Here is an 18943-nt window from a genome sequence, read left to right as displayed (position 1 = left end):
CAGGGCAGCTCTTGCTCAGACCTTAGAAGAACAAGTTCAAGGATCTAATTCCAGTTCATATTTGTCCTTTTACAAACCAAACCAGTTCACAATCAGTTCATAGTTCAACCAAATGATCATCGGAGAAATCCCCCGCCGCCCCCTGGCACGCATTCAGAATATTACAAACTGCTGTGCTGAAGTATAAAAGGAGGAGTGAGAAAACATCAAAACACACATACAGAATGGAACATAAATTGTTTAATATATTTCCCCAACAATTATTATTTTTAAGTTTAATGATGTTCTATAAGGAGTAGAAAACACATGTAAGAGAACACACATGAAGATGAACTAGAAATCATTCAAAGTTCTCCAAAAGTTAATTCACGTTCAGTTCACCCAGCAGTTATGAGAACTTTCAGCTGTAGTTCAGAGTTTTTGGCATTAGTTCACTGAACTTTGTTAATCTGAACTAGTTCACTTCAAGCTCTGGGGTAAGAATCCATAGCTCAGTGATTTGCATGCATATGATCCCAAGTTCAAGTCCTGGCATCTCTGCCCCAAATAAATCCTGGAAAGTTTCTGCCAGTCAGTGTAGAGAAACTGAGCTAGATAGATCCAGTGGTCTGACAGTACAAGCTACCTATGCTTCCTGAGTTCACTGCTCTTGCTTAGGGTACAGGACCTAAGCAGGAGCCCAACCATCCCAACCCTTCACACTGGAGCTCATCTCAAGCTCTAAATTTCTGCATTGCAAGGGAGAAACACTAGAACTTGTAACAGGACTAGATTACCCTTAGGACCCTTCCAACTCTACAATTACAAGATTCTATGAAAAAGCACTTGACCACCTTCTAGTGATCAGGTCCCTGAGCTTCTCACACACCAGTCACAAGGAAGGACACAGCAAAGGAGATGCCCCATCCGTCCAGCCCCAGCTTAGCTCAGGTCTTATCAATCAGGTCATACTGTGCATCAAAACATATTTATCTGTTTGATCTGGGCACCTGCAGTCTTTTTCCAGCTCCTTGGACTCGTCCGTGCAGTAGAAGAATCGCCCTTTGAAAAGCTGCACCGCTATGACTGCAAAGATGAACATGAAGAGCATGTAGACAATGAGGATGTTGAGGACATTCTTCAGAGAATTCACCACGCAGTCAAAGACTGCCTGCATATAAGAGGGGGGGGGATTCAGAAACAGAATCCATGATAAAGTATAAATCAAAGCAATTTACAGCAATAAAAACATAAAACCATACAATAAAAATAATTAAAAACGGACAGCAATTAGCCATTTTGGAAAGATGTATTCTTAATTGCCTGCATCGACCTGGTGGAATAGAAAAGTTTTCAGCAGGTGTTTAAAAGTTGGCAGAGAAGTCGGTAGAGTATTCTTATAAAGCCACATTGGCTTGGGTCCTGGCTAGCCCTCTGCAATGGGAAAAGCTCCTTCTGTCTGTGAAGTGGGATTCAGTGGATATGAAGATACATGGCACAGGTGATTACAGAGACAGGTCCAGGGATAAAGAATAGCAAGGGGGAAAGTGGAAGAAGGGTCTGGCAGCAGGGGGCAAGGATAACAAATCAGTAGAGAGAGAGGGAGCAGCAGCAACAGGAGAGGCCAAGGTAATCATGGATGGATATGAAGAACAGAGATAGGCAAATCTATCAGTTTTCATTTCTCTTCAATTCTCATGTTACCTATCTTAAGAGCAGCTCCTCATCAGCTTTAAAAAAAAAGTCTTCATGAAAATTCATCAGCATTTTAGTGTGTTTTTTTTCCCTCAGTAGGCACATTTTTGTATACCAGTTTGCCCGATATTTACATTTTCCCGTAACATGTTTGCTTTTGTATGTTCCTTTACTAATATGTGTATTTTCATGCATACTTTCCACTAATATTTTGTCCACATTATTTCGCCTATTTTTTGTCTGCGTGATTTAGCTGAAGAACTGCACCGCAAAATTTGAACAATTTTGAAGAGTGTGTTTCGGTCCTTGTATTGTTTTGGAAAATGGCAAATAAGGTCAGTTTGCCTTGAAATGTGAACCAAATCAAATCCCACCACCCCCCCACCCCCACATGCATACTCAGAAATGAGATTATGCACTACCTCATCCGCCAGGGCAGATGGGTTGAGGATCACATCCTACCTTCAGCTTTGGCAAACGTTTGATGGTCTTCAGAGGCCGAAGGACTCTCAAAACTCTCAGGGACTTGATGGTGTTTATATCTTTGCCTTTGTTCCCTCTGCAAGGCAAGAGCACACAAGAGAGAAATGAAGACCTTTGATTCTTGTAAGATTCAGGCAAAAGCCTGGAAAATCCTCACCTCAGGCTGGACACTGCTGCAAACCTAACCAGGTCCACTCAGAAGTGAGTCCTACTGTATTCAATGGGGCTTAATTGTGTGTAAGTGGGGTTTGCAGTCCAACAGTGCAATCCTGTGTCTACTCAGGCATAAGTCCAGTTGAATCCAATGGGACTTACCTGCAGGCAAGTGGGGTTAGATTGCAGGCTAAACCCTTCCCTCCCCCCCTGAACTTGGCTCAGTCTCCTTTGGTGTGGCATAACAACATAGCAAAATGCAGGTAAATCATCTTTTCTGCAAGGTTGAAAAAGAAGCAGAGGGCACAACATATGAGGATATGGTTATGGGAGCTCCTGCTGGGGACTTCTGCCCCAACTGCCCCCATAATATTCCAGTCTTATATTTGAATTTTCAGCTTTTTTCATTACCCCCACCACAGAAAGTCCCTACTATACAGAAACTCCAAGGAAATACATGCAACTAGACATTCCACCCAGTTGCTCCCACCTCCTAATCTTTCAGCCAATGAATGCAAAGGCACTGGGATGATTGACAAGTACTTAGGCAATAAGTACCTAAAATAATTTGAGATTAAATTTTATTTTATTAAAATTAATCCAATGAATTGAATCACTTTAATTTAAGAAGCATACCTCTTATATTGAGATGTTTGCTGTTTCATATAGATTTAAAATGCCCCTATTTATGCCCACCCTCTCACACTCCAGGCTCTTAAAATGTGTAACAGCCTATGTTTGTCAACCATGCCCAGGCATTTGATGAAGACCCTTTCACAAAATGTAGGGGAGGAGGAAAATCTATTTTTGAAGGGAAGGAGTCAGCAGGATTGTTGTCCATGTCACCATCAGAGCAGGACTTCAGGGGAGATGCCCATGGCCACCATCAGCAGAATGAGCAGGAGGGTGCACAAACTCATTAGTTTGCATTGTTAAGTTACATGTTTTACCATTTGTAGAGTGGTGGAGGTGTAGGACCATGGAGTCTAAAATTACCCATCTGCACCACTGCCTACAATTCTTAATGGAAGGAGGGTGGCGGTGGAATCAGATATAACCTTTCCCTTTCAATTGGGATGGGGAATCTTTTTGGCCCAGTGTGCCAGATCTTCATCTCCCCCACCCCATGGGACAACTTGGGTAGGTGGGCAAGGACCACCCACCTATCAGCCAACTAGCATCATAATGAGATGCCTACCTGCCAATGAGGAGAGATTGTGAGGAGGTTGTGAACAAGCAGGACTGAACTCCATGTGTGTCATCTGATGCATCAGGGGTTCATTCTTGCTTTCTGCAGGGATCGGCATTGTAAGCACCCAATCCAGCCACGTTTCTACATGTCAGGTGTAGGACAGATGGGCATGGTCTCTGGAAAACAGCCTTGCAGGCCAAATCCAGCTCACAGGCTGGAGGTTCCTCACCCACTGCTATATATATATATATATATATATATATATATATATATATATATATATATATATATATATATATTCCCTCACAGGGGAAACCTTTTGGTGACGTACAGCTACCCTGAAGGATACATCACAAGGAAATGCCTCTCTAGACTAGGGAACCTGTGGCCACCTAGATGTTCTGGGACTCCATTATTCCTATTGACCATGCTAGCAAGAGTTGGTCCAACAACAATTCCTATTGACCTATAGACTAGCAAGAGTTGGTCCAACAACACTTGAAGGCTCATAAGTGTCTTATCCCTGCTCTAGGCAAAGAGAGAAAGAAAGAAGATCATGATGGTAAACCAAAGAGGAGCACATATCCCTCAGTCTGAAAGACTCCATTGGTTTGCTTGCTTTTCCATTTCATAGGCCCTCCCTAGTTACCTCTTAAGACGGCATGCCACTCAAACCATGCCAAGCCATGTAATATATGCACACATATTACATGCCTGTAGTGATAAGCGGTGGTAGCCTCTGAACTGTTCATGCACATGTGTGGGTTTTGAGAGGTGGTGGTGGTGGTGGTAATGGTGGAGTTATAGCCAACAGAGGTTGGTGGCATGTCTTTCTTCTCACATGTGCAAAGTTGTTCATTTTTAAGGCAAAAATGTTCTTTGCCTCCATATCAGCATCTGGGATGGGAAGGAAAAGGTCCCCCACTCCTATATTAAAGTAGTGAGACAGGTCAATCTGCTTGGGGAAAATAAATGAAGCCATTCAGAAGGGCTCTATGTTAAGAAGCAGTGGAGGTAAGAATGGGAGGCTCTGTCAAGTTTGGTTTCTCTCAGTTTCACATTTTTCCAATCTAGGTCAGTTCTCCACATTTCAACATGTATGCAATTTTTTTTAAGTCAGTCAGCAAATTCACCAGTATTTTAGTGAGCATTTATCTAAATATATACACTTCTGTATGAAATTCTTCCTAATATGCATGTTTTTACAAAGTAGTTTCTCCTGAGATAGTGCATTTTTGCACATCATATGAACACTTTACCCTGTTATGTGCAAGTTTGTACACATTACCTAGCTGGAGAACTGCACTGCAAAGTTATGCAAAGTTCTAATTTTGAAGGCTGGCTGTTTCACTTTGTGTATTGTTCTGTAAATTGGGAATTAGGTAGTTTGGGGTTTAAATGCAAACTGAATAGAATGTCTCCCACCAGAATCTCCAATCTGAAGGTAGGCTTCAGCTGCAGCTAAGTCTTACTATGGCTAGAGTGAATTTCTTAACTGACAAAAAGCCAGTTTGCTTGTTTTTTTATATATATATAATTATTTTTATTAAAGTTTGCTTGTTGTCATTTTTGATGACATACAGTCAATCCATTCTCCAGGCAGGCAGAGGAGACCAGCTGGTTTGGCCTCTTAAAAGGAGGCAATTCCATCCAGGGCAGGTGTGGCACATCTCTGGTTCTCCAGATGATCCTGAACCCCAACTCCCACCATCCCTGGCCATTACTGGGGCTGATGGGTGTCATAGTTGAGCAACATCTGGAGGGCCAAAGGTCCCCCACACCTTGTCTAGGGATATCCATACCCAGGAGTTAAATAGAAAACAGACGTATCTGTAGCAACTTATAATACCTATACAAAACCTCATATACAAAACCTTTTTGTTTCAATGGAGGGAGGCAAGATAAAATGACCCACATTAAAATCATAGTTAAAAAAACCTTGGTGAACAGGAAGGTCTCTACCTTATGCTAAAACTGCACAAATCAGGTGGGAGGTGAGGCTCTCTGGGGAGGATATACCTGAGTCTTCACCTGAGTCTCTTCTTTTGACTTCCATATTGCGTTAATGAGATTGCTCTATTGTATGTTTTGTGAATGTTTGTATTTTAATGCTTGAGTCTACCTTTGAACTGTTTAGAAGCCTATTTTGACATTAAGTGGTGTACAAATTAAATAGCAGTATTGTTAATAACAGCAGCAAAGGAGCCATTATCTGAAAAGCTCTAGGCTTGGTGACCATGTACCTCACTTCACTTAGCAGAGACTCTTGGATCACAGCCTCTAAATAGGGCTTTTTTGGGGGGGTCATCTTTCAGGTAACTTTTTATGACTCCAAAGGTTAAAGCCAGCTCTTTCGGTTGGTTTGTCGGTTAAAGCTGGCACTGGGAAAGATCCTGGGAGCCATTGTGGCAAGTGAAGCATTTGCATAATACAATTGGCATAATGTCCAGGCCCAATTAACAATCCAATTTTGGTCCTGCTGCAATTCCAGGCTTGATTTTAAAGTCATTGAAGTGGGATGCTCCCAGAAAAAGCTAAGCTCCGGGGCAGCACAGAGGGCATGGCTGCAATATCATAAACCCAGCTGAAAGCTAACATGGGCAAACTATGAGCCCATTAGCCGAGGAAAGGCAATGTCACCAGATACTGAGAAAAATGAAAGGCAGTGATGGAATCAGCATGACACAGATTGCCGGGAAGGTGTGGCTGTGTGAATGTGCAGGCAATCAACAAGCTGGGAAGGGACAACAGTAATGCATTACCCCATGAAACTCCTACAGAGAAGATCCCAGCGAGAAGAAGAGAAAGAAAGAGCAGAGTGTCAGTGGTGGGGAAGAAACACACATCTATGCAACAACTCCAAAGCAATGACACAGAAGGTAACACCAAGGAAATCAGACCTCCACCCTCTCCATTTTCACAAAGCAAACAGGAAAGTGAAACAACTATGTGCTTGCATAGCTAGCCAAAGACATATTTTCAGTTTAGTGGCATGGATGGAAAGTCCTCTTCAGTCAGAGTGGCCTTCCAGATCATCCAGCTCCCATTACTCCTTGACCACCCATCCACTCTGACCATGGGCCATACTGACTGGGGTGGATGGGAGTTTGTGTCCAATGAGAACTGACAGGCCCCAGGTTGGACTCAGGCTGTGGAGCCCCAGATGCAAAGGTCTCTTCAGGCTGTGAAATTTATCAGGTGATTTTGAGCCATTCATTTTTTCACAGCCTAACTTACCTCACAAGGTTGCTTTGCAGTTAAAGGGGAGATATCCCCAACCACATACACTACCTTGAGCACCTTTGAGAAAGGTTGGGTTAAACAAAATGTCAGCAATAACAATTCTATGCACTGAGTGTAGGTTTTATGTTAGCCTCTCTCATTTCCTCATCCATCCATTGCAGCTCATCACTTCTGGTTCAAGCCACGGAACAGCAGGCAAAGGATAAACTATATTGAGAGTGAGGGAGTTTTGGTTTTCACTGTTAACATCAATTTCTGTCAAGTTTCTTATTTTTCTAATCATAATTTTAGTTCCGCATAAACCACCATTTTAGTATACGTTTCTTTTGAATGATACCTTTCCACAAGTGGCTTTGCAAAATATGCACATTTCTACAAGCGGTTGCCCGTATTACAAGGGTGCAGAACCTTCAGCCCTCCAGATGTTGCAGGACTACAATTCTCATCAGCCCTAGCAAGCACAACCAATGGCCAGGGATAATGGGAGGGTGTAGTTCAGCAACATACAGCAGGTCAAGGGTTCCCCATGTGCACCCTATTATCATCCATTTTCCACTAATACATTGCTATGCAAACTTTACCCTGACATGAGCATTTTCAAATACTAAATTCAGAGAAGTGCGCATTTTGAAGAGTGGCTGTGTTTTGATTCATATGAGAAGTCTGAATTAGGTAGGCTCATCTTGAAATGTGAACTGCCCTGAATACCTCTTCCACCCCTAGTTAGGAAATCAGCCCCACCCACCTTCGCACATACACACAGGTTCCACTAGCTGCCTGCTTGCAATGCACTTATATGAAGGTAGATAATTATGCCCAAAACTCCATAGATTCAGGAATCTGAACAGCTGGGATTTGCCCATTTCCTTACTTTTTGCGCTTTCCTGGTCAGTGGTAGCCATTTTTGGGCAAAACCATGCAGGGAGGGAGGGAGAAAGCAAGATGGGGAAAATTAGAGAGCAGGAGAGATGGGACAAATCAGTTTTTCCTTTGTCTATCTTTTGCTGGTTGGCTGCAGCCATTTCTGGAAGAAACCATGGAGAGGCAGGGTGGAGAGATTGGACAAATCCTGGACCAGATTACGTTCCCATAGGAAGCAACTGAAATCAGGAATTTGTTATGTGAGCACTCGCCTAAGGAACAGTTTCCATGAATTGCATTGCATTTGGTAAGTGGGACCTGTGTGTCAAAGCCATCAGAGAAGAAAGGATGTTTACTGGGATACAGACACTTGAAAATGGAGAAATAATTTCCTTTCCATAATACAATTATAAATGCAAACAGGCAGACCTGGAGTCTTGGGACCAACCTAGACATTATGTCATGTTTGCAGTTAAGCTATTGCAGGAGCAGCTTTCAAAATGGAAACTGCCTCATATCATAAGAGCCTGATATGGATCAGGCACCCGGTAAATGGTAGCAGGAAGGACAAAAGTCCCCTCTGTGTTGGGGTCCCAATCCCTATTGGGGGCTCTATGCCTATTTGTATTTCTGGGATATAAAATCTATTCGCTCCAATGGGAACCTTGTTGTTGTTTAGTCGTGTCAGACTCTTCGTGACCCCATGGACCAGAGCACGCCAGGCACTCCTGTCTTGCACTGCCTCCCGCAGTTTGGTCAGACTCATGTTCGTAGCTTCGAGAACACTGTCCAACCATCTCGTCCTTTGTCATCCCCTTCTCCTAGTGCCCTCCATCTTTCCAAACATCAGGGTCTTTTCCAGGGAGTCTTCTCTTCTCATGAGGTGGCCAAAGTATTGGAGCCTCAGCTCCAATTACATTGGGAACCCAATTACATTGGGAACCTTAACCCAATGTAAATAACAGGCATGCCCTCCCCCATCCCAATACAGATCAGGAACACAGCAGGAGACGAAGGCCCAAACCCTCCATGGTGAGGTTCCCATCCTGAATGGGTCCCCAACATCTGCAGATTTAATGGTAAGCACCACTGAACGTCATTGGGCTTTCTTCCTAGCAAAAAAGGCATTGGTTTGTATGGTAAGGTTGCTCAATTTGATGCTGTCAACAGAATGTCAAGATAACATTCTCCTCTATTTTCACCATTGCGCATGAAGTATTGATCAGCATTTGGAAAATCTTTACTCTGAAATCTCTACAGCGCCAAAAGCATATTACTAGACAGGAGTATATTGCTACAATATTACTAGTAGCAGTATAATCACAAACACCACAAAAGTGTTTTCTTGTGGCCCAGACTGGAGGAAACAGGATGCAGTGCACTTGAACAGCAAGTATCTGCCATTCATCTATTAAGACACAAACACAGAATGGAGTGGGATGGGGAAAGACAGAGGAGAGCCTCCTCGGCTGCTCTTGATTCTGACAAAGGCAACAGTGAGACTAAGGGGGAGGAAGAAGAAACTCACAAGCACTACCACCCCCTCGACCACTTGTAAATAAGAAAGCAGACTGAGGTTGGCTTTTGGCCTGATGTAGCATCCTCCACTTGAGTCAGGTTAACATGCCACTTTTCTTCAGCTGCCATTCCAGCTCATTTTGATATGAGTTAGGAAGCAGGAAATGTGTAACACTTTGCAAGAACAAAACATTCGTTATTTGGCCTACTGTAAATAATAAAATTTACAAGCTGCCACGTACCTTCCCCTCTCTTTCTCCTGCATGGCAGAGTGGACAACTTTGGAATCTTTCCTTTTTATTTTATTGAACCACAGCATTCTATTTTGTCCAAACGGAGGTTTAACACTAAGAGTGGTTTGTTTCATATCACAAACCATGGGCCAAGAAGCTGGCTTGTTTAAATGAACCATGGTTAGCATGAACCATGATCTCTGGTTTGATGGAAACGAGACACTGTGGTTAACTAAAACTGGAAGCTTCTGAAGCCCTCCTCTCAGCATTGTGGGAGGAGAAGAGAGGAAGGTATATATACATCGAGAGCATGTCACACTAAGACTGCAGCACCCAACATGTCTGATCACAGCTCGCATCATCATTCAGAGCCAGTATGGTGAAGTAATCTGAGTGTCAGACTAAGACTTGGGAAACCAAGGTTCAAATCCCCCTTCGCACATGAAGCTCACCTCAGGCCAGGCTAATCTCTCAATGAAATCTACCTTGCAGGGTTAGTGTGAGAATAAAATAGGGAGAGGGGAAAACATGCAGGGCACCTTGGATTCCTTGGAATAAAAGTGGGATATAAATATTTTAATAAATAAATACAGGTATACATAAATCCCAACCCATGCTGGATGAGGCTAACAGGAGTTGAAATTCAGAAGGATAGCCACATTCTCCCCTGCCCCCACACAAGGGCAACATTTTGAGTCAGGGAGCTCAAAGAATTAATACCTTCTTCACTAGTGCTTTGTGGGCATCTGATATGAAAATAGCAGGCAGGAGAGACATATGCTTGGGTAAGAAACCCGCCGAATTGCAGGTGAACAGCTCCAGGGTCTTGTCTTGTTTTGTGTGTGTGTTGGGCCCCTTTAAATTTGATTTATTCATTTTTTTGAGGGGGAGGGAATTAGAAGGGATCCACATTCTTCCCCTGTAGAGTTACAAGCAGCTATTCAGTAGTAGTGCCTGTATGCTAGGGCTGCCATATGTCTGGACATTACCGGGATTTGAAAGGCGATTTTTAAAATAATAATAATTTTTTATTAGTTTTACATAAATTTATACATTATAACTTTAACAATTTCAAAACATAAAAATTAAAAGGTTCTTTTGAACCTTCGAACCTCCTCCCCTCCCATCAAAGGCAGAATTGATGTCCGGGGGGGGACTTCCGAAAAGCTCAACAATTTTGGGGTTTCCTGGTTTTGACTATGCAGAGCAATGGAAGTGCCTTGCTGAGCAGAGTAGGTTGAGAGTGATCAAGGAACAGAATCTGCCTTGCCAGTGCTAACCCAGTGCTAACCCAACATCACCGCATTACTGACATCTGGAGGGACACTCTTGCACTATTGCATGATGGAAGCAGGATAATGACCCACCTGACCCCTGGGAACATTTCTGATATTAACAGTTTTGGTAGGATTTATGCACTGTTTGGAAACAAAGCTATGCACTGTTTGGAAACAACCTTTGTGGGCACAAAGAGTATTGAAAGTGGGACCCCAATCAAATGTCCCCTATCATCCTGAATGCACAATAAAAAGGACACCAGGAAGGACCCAAACTTATATCACAACACTCCCAGTTTGTAAGGGTAGCATGCAGGGCCGTCTTTACCCGTGGATGCAAGCGGTGCAGGGCACCCGGGTGCTGAGTTCTGGGGGGTGCCTGATGCCAGCCGCTGAAGCCACCTAAGCTCTTAACTATCTACCTGTTATGAAATAATAAATAATTTTGATCAAGCTAAAAAAGCAAAATACATATATACCTAGGTATTACCGAAATGTATACCTACACCCTTGTGCAAATTAATTGAAACAAAGCACGTTTTCTATCTTACTTGTAAACCTGTACTCAAAACAAACACGAAAAGTCACTTGATCATTATGGTGTCGGAAGCCTGCAGCCAATAGAAGGAATAATGCATTCGCCACAATATATCGAGGTTCTACAAAAGATAGTTATTCCAGAGCTGGAAAAGAGGTATCCTGACGGTACTAGGATATTGCAGCAGGACGTAGCCCCCTGTCACACATCAAAAGTGGTGAAGAAATTCATGGCAGAGCAGCAAATACAGGTTCTTGATTGGCCAGGGAATTCCCCAGACATAAATCCCATTGAGAATTTGTGGGCTATATGCAAAAGTCACCTCCGTAGCTGTAGACTATGCAGAAGCTCATTCAGGCGCTGATTCAAGTGTGGTACAGGGATCCGAAAATCAACAGTGACTGTTCAAAACTAGTAGACTCCATGCCAAACCATGTTCAAATGGTGCTTAAAAATAGCGGAGGTCATACCTGTTACTAACGTATGTATATGTGAGTTTTGTACAATAAACTATTAAATTCATTGTTTGTTTCAATTAATTTGCACAAGGGTGTACTGTTTCACTAAAGGACTTTCGACTTTGAGTGCTCATTTACCAAAGATGCGCTGCACCAGTAGCAGCTCTTGTCATTCTCAACGGCGGTGCTTGTCAGATGAGTCAACAATGGCGCTTGTCATTCTCAACAATGCTGTGCACACGAAATTAACTCTTACGAAATATTATCTTGCATATTGTATTGAGCTGCTATGTGGTTGCAGGGCCAGCGGTACCTTTGACACAACTGATCTCGTGCCGCCTGCCTGCCAGCTGCATGCAAGCCACATAAGATCAGTCGTGTCAAAGGTGCCGCTGACCCCCGAGTGAAACATTGCAAATTGCATTTTAATTTCATCATTTACAGTTCTAATTCGTTTAGAGAAATCGTTAAAAATAATAATGTTTATTTTTGCTAATTGTTGGCATTTTCTTTGGCTAACTACTTAGTCCTTGGGGCTCTACTACACGTGCATTTCAGCATGCGGTTTTAGTTTTCCATTTCCACAAAAACATGCCCAGAGCACTCACACACTATGAATTCCGCAAGCTGCATTTTTCCTTCATTTTACGATGAATGCTAAACTTAATTTGGGGGCTAAACTAAATTTGGGGGTGCTGGGCGGATCTTTGCACCCCGGCAGTGCATATGCTAAAGACGGCCCTGGCAGCATGGAATAGTTTTAACACACATCCCACCCACCTCCATGGCTATATGGCACTGTTTTCGGTGGCCTACTTCATATTTGATGTTTATAATATTTTCAGGTACATTTGTTTATGAAAGTCTTAAGTTTTAAGACAATCCGATGCTGTAATAGCAATTGCTCTGACTGTAAACTGTGCCACCTAACAGCCTTTAAATATACATATGCAGATATTGTGCAGATCGACTGTCCTTCCTGCCCCCTTCTTGGCCATGCATGAAGTGGACACAAAATGCTCCCCATCCTATGTGAACCCATAAAACTGTGCAAAGGTGGGGAAAAATATATCTGAAAGACAATCTCCATCCCTAATAACCTCCTCAGGTGCTAAGATCTGCAGAGTGGAGTTTCTTGGTAGTTCCATTACCCTCAGAGTGCAAGGAATGGAGGTCTAGGGCATGGATTTAGGGAATGGAGGTCCCTAAATCGTGGAACTCCCCCTCCACAGAGGTGCACCTAGCATCTTCACTCTACAGCTTCCACTGGATGCTTAAGTTGCACTTCTTTAACCCACCCACCCCACCCTTTGACAGGTAAAGCATTTTGCTTTGTAGGACCCACCTCTTTAGCTGAATTTTGTGTTCTGTTCCATTTGCAATGGCTTTATATGTCTTATAATTTTAATGGGTTCATCTCTTTTTATCATTGTATATTATATTGTTGTAGCCCACCCTGGAAATTTATGGTGGGCAAGAAATCTAATAAAATAAATAAATACATTGAGACTATAGTTCCACTCAGAGTAGGTTCATTGAAATTAATGAGCATAACTAAGGCCCCATCTGCACTACACATTAAAAGCAGTATCATACCACTTTAAACAGTCATGGCTTCCCCCAAAGAATTCTGGGAACTGTAGCTTGCTAAGGGACCTAAAAAGCTGTTTTACTTCCCTGAGTAAAACTTAATTGGATGTAATCAGAGTCCGCACATGTTTGGGGTCACCAAACTCAAATGGGAATTGCTTGACTTAACCACCCCCCAAAATAAGCTGTCACACCCATCGACAGTTCAGTATCACCCTGCTTCTTGATCCAGTAAACCCACAAAGTCCATAAGCGAAAACTACTTACGAAAAGGCGAAAGCCACCAGAGCCCCACTGACCACAATAAAATCCAGGATGTTCCAGAGGTCACGAAAATAGGCACCAGGATGAAGTATCAGGCCCAAGTCAATCATCTTCAGAGAATAAAGCAAAGCAGAGCATGAGATATTCAAGAGTACAACAGATTGTGTGTGGCATACAGAGATGGATAGAAAAAAGACACGGGCAGATATGGGGGATGGCTTTCCAGATCTTGCTGGAATAAACCTTCCATAATCCTTGACCACTAACCATGTGGGCTGTTGGCCGATGGGAATTGGAGTCTAGAGGGCCACAAGTTCTCCATCCCTGGACTAGAGAGTCACAAGCAAGATGTGCAATAAAATGAGTAGAATGCTCATTCTCATAAAAACATAAAAAGAGCCCTGCAGCTGGATCAGGCCAATGGCCCATCTTATCCAGCATCATTTGCTTACAGTGACCAACTAGGTGCTCAGAAGCAAGATATGAGAGCAACAGCCCTCTGCCCACCTGTGATTCTCTGCAACTGGTATTCAGACGCACTGAACATGGGAGAACGTGGCCATCATGGCTAGCAGTCATTGTTGCCTTATCCCACATTGCATTTCAGTCTTTTGCTCCCTCTCTGACAATCAAGTCCATGTCCAGTGACCACTGGCCATTTATTTTGTACAAAGGCTATTACTTACAAACAATACAAATCTGGTAGGAGTATTAGCATATATGAGGAGTGGGGAACTTTTCTCAGCCTAGGGTGGCATTCCCTTCTGGGTGGGGCCAGAAGCAAAAGTGGGCAGAGCAACACGTGATAATTTTAGCATTGTGCAACAGGTTAGTTTCTGCACAAACTCGCACACCCTTCTCTGGGCTCTGTAAGGACAAGCAAGAGGCACCATCAGTTCAAGGGCACAATTCATCCAGGCAAAACCACTCCAGAACCATGCATAGCAGGGCCAGTGATAAGTGTGGCTGAGGATCAAATGGAAAAAAATTGGAGGGCTGCACCTGGCCCCACGGACTTAGGTTCCTGGGAAGATTATCATAACTTAAGGGCAGTTTCATATGAAAGGAAGCCGTCTTTCAGATATTCTGACCCCAAACCATTTAGGGATGTATAGGTAAGGAACCAGCACCTTGCATTGGGCCCAGAAATGAGCCAGAAGCCAGTGCAGTTGAACTAAGGCCAGTGTAACATGGAGAGCATCCAAGCACTGCAGCAGTTTCACCTCCTTGAAGTCCAAATCTACCCTCTAGTGACCCTTCCATCAGCAAAGGAGCACCCCCAAAGTACCACCAAAAGCACTGACAGCTGCTTAACCCCCAGTGAAATTTTGCTGGAAATGACCTCTGGTGATGGCTTATAGTGAGGAGCACAAAAAGGGGTGCCATGCCATTCCAAAAAGAGCATGAGTGTAGTCTAAATAAAGAACCAGCAATCTTCTTGACTGCTACGTTAGCCATGCAGCTCCCCTCCCGCAAAGGCCCAGCTCGCTTCCTGTTCCTCTGTGGACAGATCATAAGAGTACTGGAGAGATATTCTTACCTTTATCACCATCTCAAATGTAAAGACACCCGTAAATATGTAATCCAGGTACTTGAGAGCCTAAAATCAGAATGGGAAGTTTGACGTTAAAAAAAGGAGGCAGCGAAAATGTAATTAGATGAGAAAATGTCAAGAGGTAGAACGTTTTACTACTAAGATTCCATATGGGTTACTTCAAGGCTTTAAAGGGTTCCCCCACTTCCTCCTAGAGTACACAGAGAGTGACAGGATCTGCCTAGGCTAGAACTAGATTTCCTGAGCTGTCTGCACGTGTGCCCCATGTGCTGAGCCAGACTGGAGGATGTCCCTACACCAGAGATGGGAAAACTTTGGTGCTGCAGATATTGCTGAACTATAATTCCCATAAACCTTCAGCAACATGGCCAATAGCCATGGCTGATGGGAGTTGCAGGTGCCTGGTGCCTGTGAAAGTATGTAGAAAATATGTGGGAGATTGGAGGGTTGTTTCCTATAAACATCCACCCCACCTACTCGCAAAACCTCGGAATGGTAAGTTTAGCAGCAACCTTGCGGAAATTTCATAAGATGCTATTCCTTACCTCATTCCTTGGTGACTCAGCTTGGACGGGGTCTTCCGCTGCCAAGGCAATACTGCTGAGGGCTATGACAATGAGGATGACCATTTCAAAGTAACGCATGTTCACAATGTAATGGCACAGGCGCCGGATTCTGTAAGGGCCAGACCATTTATGCATACTTATTTTAAGAGCGCAACAAAGAACTGGTTTTGCCACATGTGACAGCTATATTTATTTTCATTTTCATTTACTTATTTGATTTCTTACCTGCCCTTCAACATAAAGTCCCCGTGTAGGCTACAATTATTGTTTTAAATAGAATCACAGTGCTAAAATCAATTAAAACAAATCAGAGTCAAAAGAATAGGATGGGACCTAAATATTCATCTCTCTATATAAGCAGGTTTGTGCTTGGCCATCGCTCAGGAATTTCAAGGAACCAAAAAAAATGTGCAGTTTTGAAATTAATCGGTGGAAATCTGTGCAGTTTTCAATAGTTCAGTCTGCCATCTTGATTCAGAATGGTATCCAAACATAGATTGTCCTAATGCATAATGAGTGTCTATACAAAATATATAGTAGATATCCAAGGAGTCAAAGGTCAGAGTCAAAAGGGGTGGCAGCCCAAGAGAGGCAATCCCTTCTTTTGACATAGTCCACTTTATTTGGTTAAAAAAATAGAGGACCCTCACCAAATGGCTGGGTACAACGCCACAATGACCATAAATCTGTCACTGGCTTATTGGGCTGTATACAACTAAGGGCTCATCCAGACTTTATCTTGTGCTGCATTTTCCAAGCACTGGTTTGTTCTTTAAAGCTCTGTGTCCAAACCCTTTTTCACTCCTGTGTTTTCCCTGGGAAAATGCAGGTTTTGCCACTGAATTGGAGCAAATGGCAATCCGCTGAAAACCTGGTTGCCATTTGTAAAATGTGGGTTTTCCCAAGGAAAGCGGCAAGTTAAAAAAGAAAACCAACCTGCTTGGACACAGAGCTTTAGAGCCCAGTCCTGTGTCTAGAAACGCAGCACAGAAGGAAGTCTGGATGAGCCCTGTGTTTTACACAGAGTAGATCCACTGAACTCAATAGCTCTAAGTTCATCCCATGTATTACTTTCAATGGGTCTACTTTGAATAGGACTAACATTGACTACAACCCTTCAAAAACAGTTTAGACATACAATGCAGAAAAGCAGCTGTGAGGACTTACGGGTTTGTAGGACTTAAGATGAACATGGAGCTATATGGCAGGATAGGTTTTGGTCTCTTTTCTGTAAAGTCATCATCCACATCCATGTCTTTCTTCTCTTCTGTTTTAGTTTCAAATTCAATGTTGTTCACTGCAGTTGACAAACAAATTGGCAACAAGGCATCAAAATGGGGGCTTCCTAATTACTGAAACTAGCAGCAATCTGGACTCCAAGTCAGAAGCTGCATGACATCAGATGGGGAGCTAAAGAAAGGGAGACCACTGTGCCTGAAGCTCTTGGACAGGATCCACAAGAGGAACATATCAGACCACCAGAACCTGCAGGTCCAGACAGAGCCATGACTCTCACAGACATGGAACCTTGAGGAACCACACACATAACCAGTCTGGTGGCATATGGAGCACATCAAGAGAGAGGGTGTGGAACAAAGGAGAAGTGGCCATCTTCATGCCAGAGGGTTGGTCCTTCTGAAGTTCTCCTCATAAGGACTGGGGCCAAAAGAGGTAGTCTGGAAACATAGACTTAAAAGGCCTCAGTCTGCTCCCAAGCTTTGTGGGAGCAAGTTGCTCACTTGGAGCTGTACATGGTCTGGCAACTCTTGACCAGAACTTACCTCTGGTTTCTCTAAGGGATCTTACACTGGACTAGAACATGACAGTAAAGCAGCCTTTCCCAACCTAGGGCCCTTCCAGCTGGTGAGGAACCAGTGGCTTCCAGATCTGGCTGTACTACATCTGCTGTCACTTCTGACCATTGGCCATGCTGGCTGGGGCTGAGGAAAGTAGGAATCCATCAACACCTGGAACACACCAAGCTGGGGAAGGATGTCTTAATGATGTGGCTAGTTAATGGCCTGATTTTAGCCAGTTAATTGGTTGTAGAGAAATCCCTCCTACAAAATACTGACAATCTGCAGGTGGTGACGGTTTCATTGGAGACAGCTGGTTCAGAACCTGAGTGGTGTCCCTCTGCCCCCAGAACAGTCCCAACCCATCTCATAAAGAACTATGTAGAACATAGTTCAGTAGTAGAGCATCTATAGTAACAGGGATGTGGGGAACATTTAGGACTCCAGATGTTGCTGAACTACAACTCCATCAGTCAATGGCCGATGCAATGGAGGAAAAGACCAATGTCAGAGATCTTGGAAAACCACTGGCAGTTTGAGTAGATAAAAGTGAGCTGAACATTAATTTCATTTTATATTCTGCCCTTCTCTCTGAAGGAGCCCAGGGTGAAAAACACAGATATTACACACACACACACACACACACACACACACACACACAAACATTCTCCAACCAGAGGTCTTACAGTTGGCAGAAAAAGTATATTTCAGCCATCAAATGCCTCAGTAAACAGGAATGTTTTTAACCCCCCCCCCCAAAAAAAATTACCCTCTGCGCCTAGCCCCTCGTCCTGCAAAGGACACAACGCCGCTGGTGGCAGGACCACCAAAGCCTTGCCTGCTGATTACAGAGTTTTAGGTACTTGGGTCCCAGGCCATTCTGAACTTTGAATGCTAATACCTTGAACTGGACCCATTAGCTCAGTGGCAGCCAGTGAAACACTTTCAGAAACAGTGACACACCACCCATCCGGCTACCCCACTGACCAGACCAGCTGCTGCATTCTGCACTAGCTGCAGCATCTGGATCATCTTCAGGGGAAGCCCCAGATACAGCACATTACAATAGTCCAGATGGGAGGTCACCAAAGCATGAACAACAGAGATGGACTAATGGTCTGTAGGAGTAACTCACTTGGTATGATGGCGGCTTCCCCAGGAGGTGCCGTGACAGTGACAGGAATGTTCACAGTTGCAGATTTGTCTAGAGATGGCTGACCCATGCGGGTGACATTCTTCTGATTGTCAGCATCTTCTGGCTGTTCGAGCACCCTCTGCAGACAAGTGCTGGGCAAGGTGTGCAGAGGGGCAACAGTCACACTCCCACTGGCCTCTGTGTCACACTGACCTTCCCTGAGATTACAAGTACAGAGACAACAACAAAAACATCACCCTGAGTCAGGTCTTTGGGGCTGGAGCCCTTCCATAGCTTCTTCAGGCCAGGATCTACCTGTTGACTTCCCGGATGATTTGCAGGTCGTCAGAAAACTCCTTATACTTCTTTGCATCAACAAAAAAGCTTATAAAAATCCTACCTTGAAC

The 18943-nt window shown here is 43.6% G+C and overlaps 1 protein-coding gene across 9 annotated transcripts in view; it reads right to left on the bottom strand.

The window, feature by feature from the left end:
- The window catches only part of CACNA1B (calcium voltage-gated channel subunit alpha1 B), a 326623-nt gene that overhangs the window by 68943 nt on the left and 238737 nt on the right, over positions 1 to 18943 (bottom strand). For all 9 annotated transcript variants that reach the window (XM_088664972.1, XM_088664973.1, XM_088664966.1 and 6 more), the window contains 7 exons: positions 18537 to 18754; positions 16773 to 16902; positions 15585 to 15714; positions 15025 to 15084; positions 13488 to 13594; positions 2137 to 2233; positions 990 to 1150 (listed from right to left, as the gene is read on the bottom strand). In XM_088664972.1, the coding sequence (XP_088521098.1) occupies positions 990 to 1150; positions 2137 to 2233; positions 13488 to 13594; positions 15025 to 15084; positions 15585 to 15714; positions 16773 to 16902; positions 18537 to 18754 (903 nt within the window). The remainder of the gene's footprint in view (positions 1 to 989; positions 1151 to 2136; positions 2234 to 13487; positions 13595 to 15024; positions 15085 to 15584; positions 15715 to 16772; positions 16903 to 18536; positions 18755 to 18943) is intronic.

This window comes from Zootoca vivipara, chromosome Z2, assembly GCF_965207765.1.
Source record: "Zootoca vivipara chromosome Z2, rZooViv2.hap1.1, whole genome shotgun sequence".
NCBI lineage: Eukaryota > Metazoa > Chordata > Lepidosauria > Squamata > Lacertidae > Zootoca > Zootoca vivipara.
The sequence above is the reverse complement of the archived record's forward strand: the minus strand, read 5'-3'. Positions and strand labels throughout refer to the sequence as shown.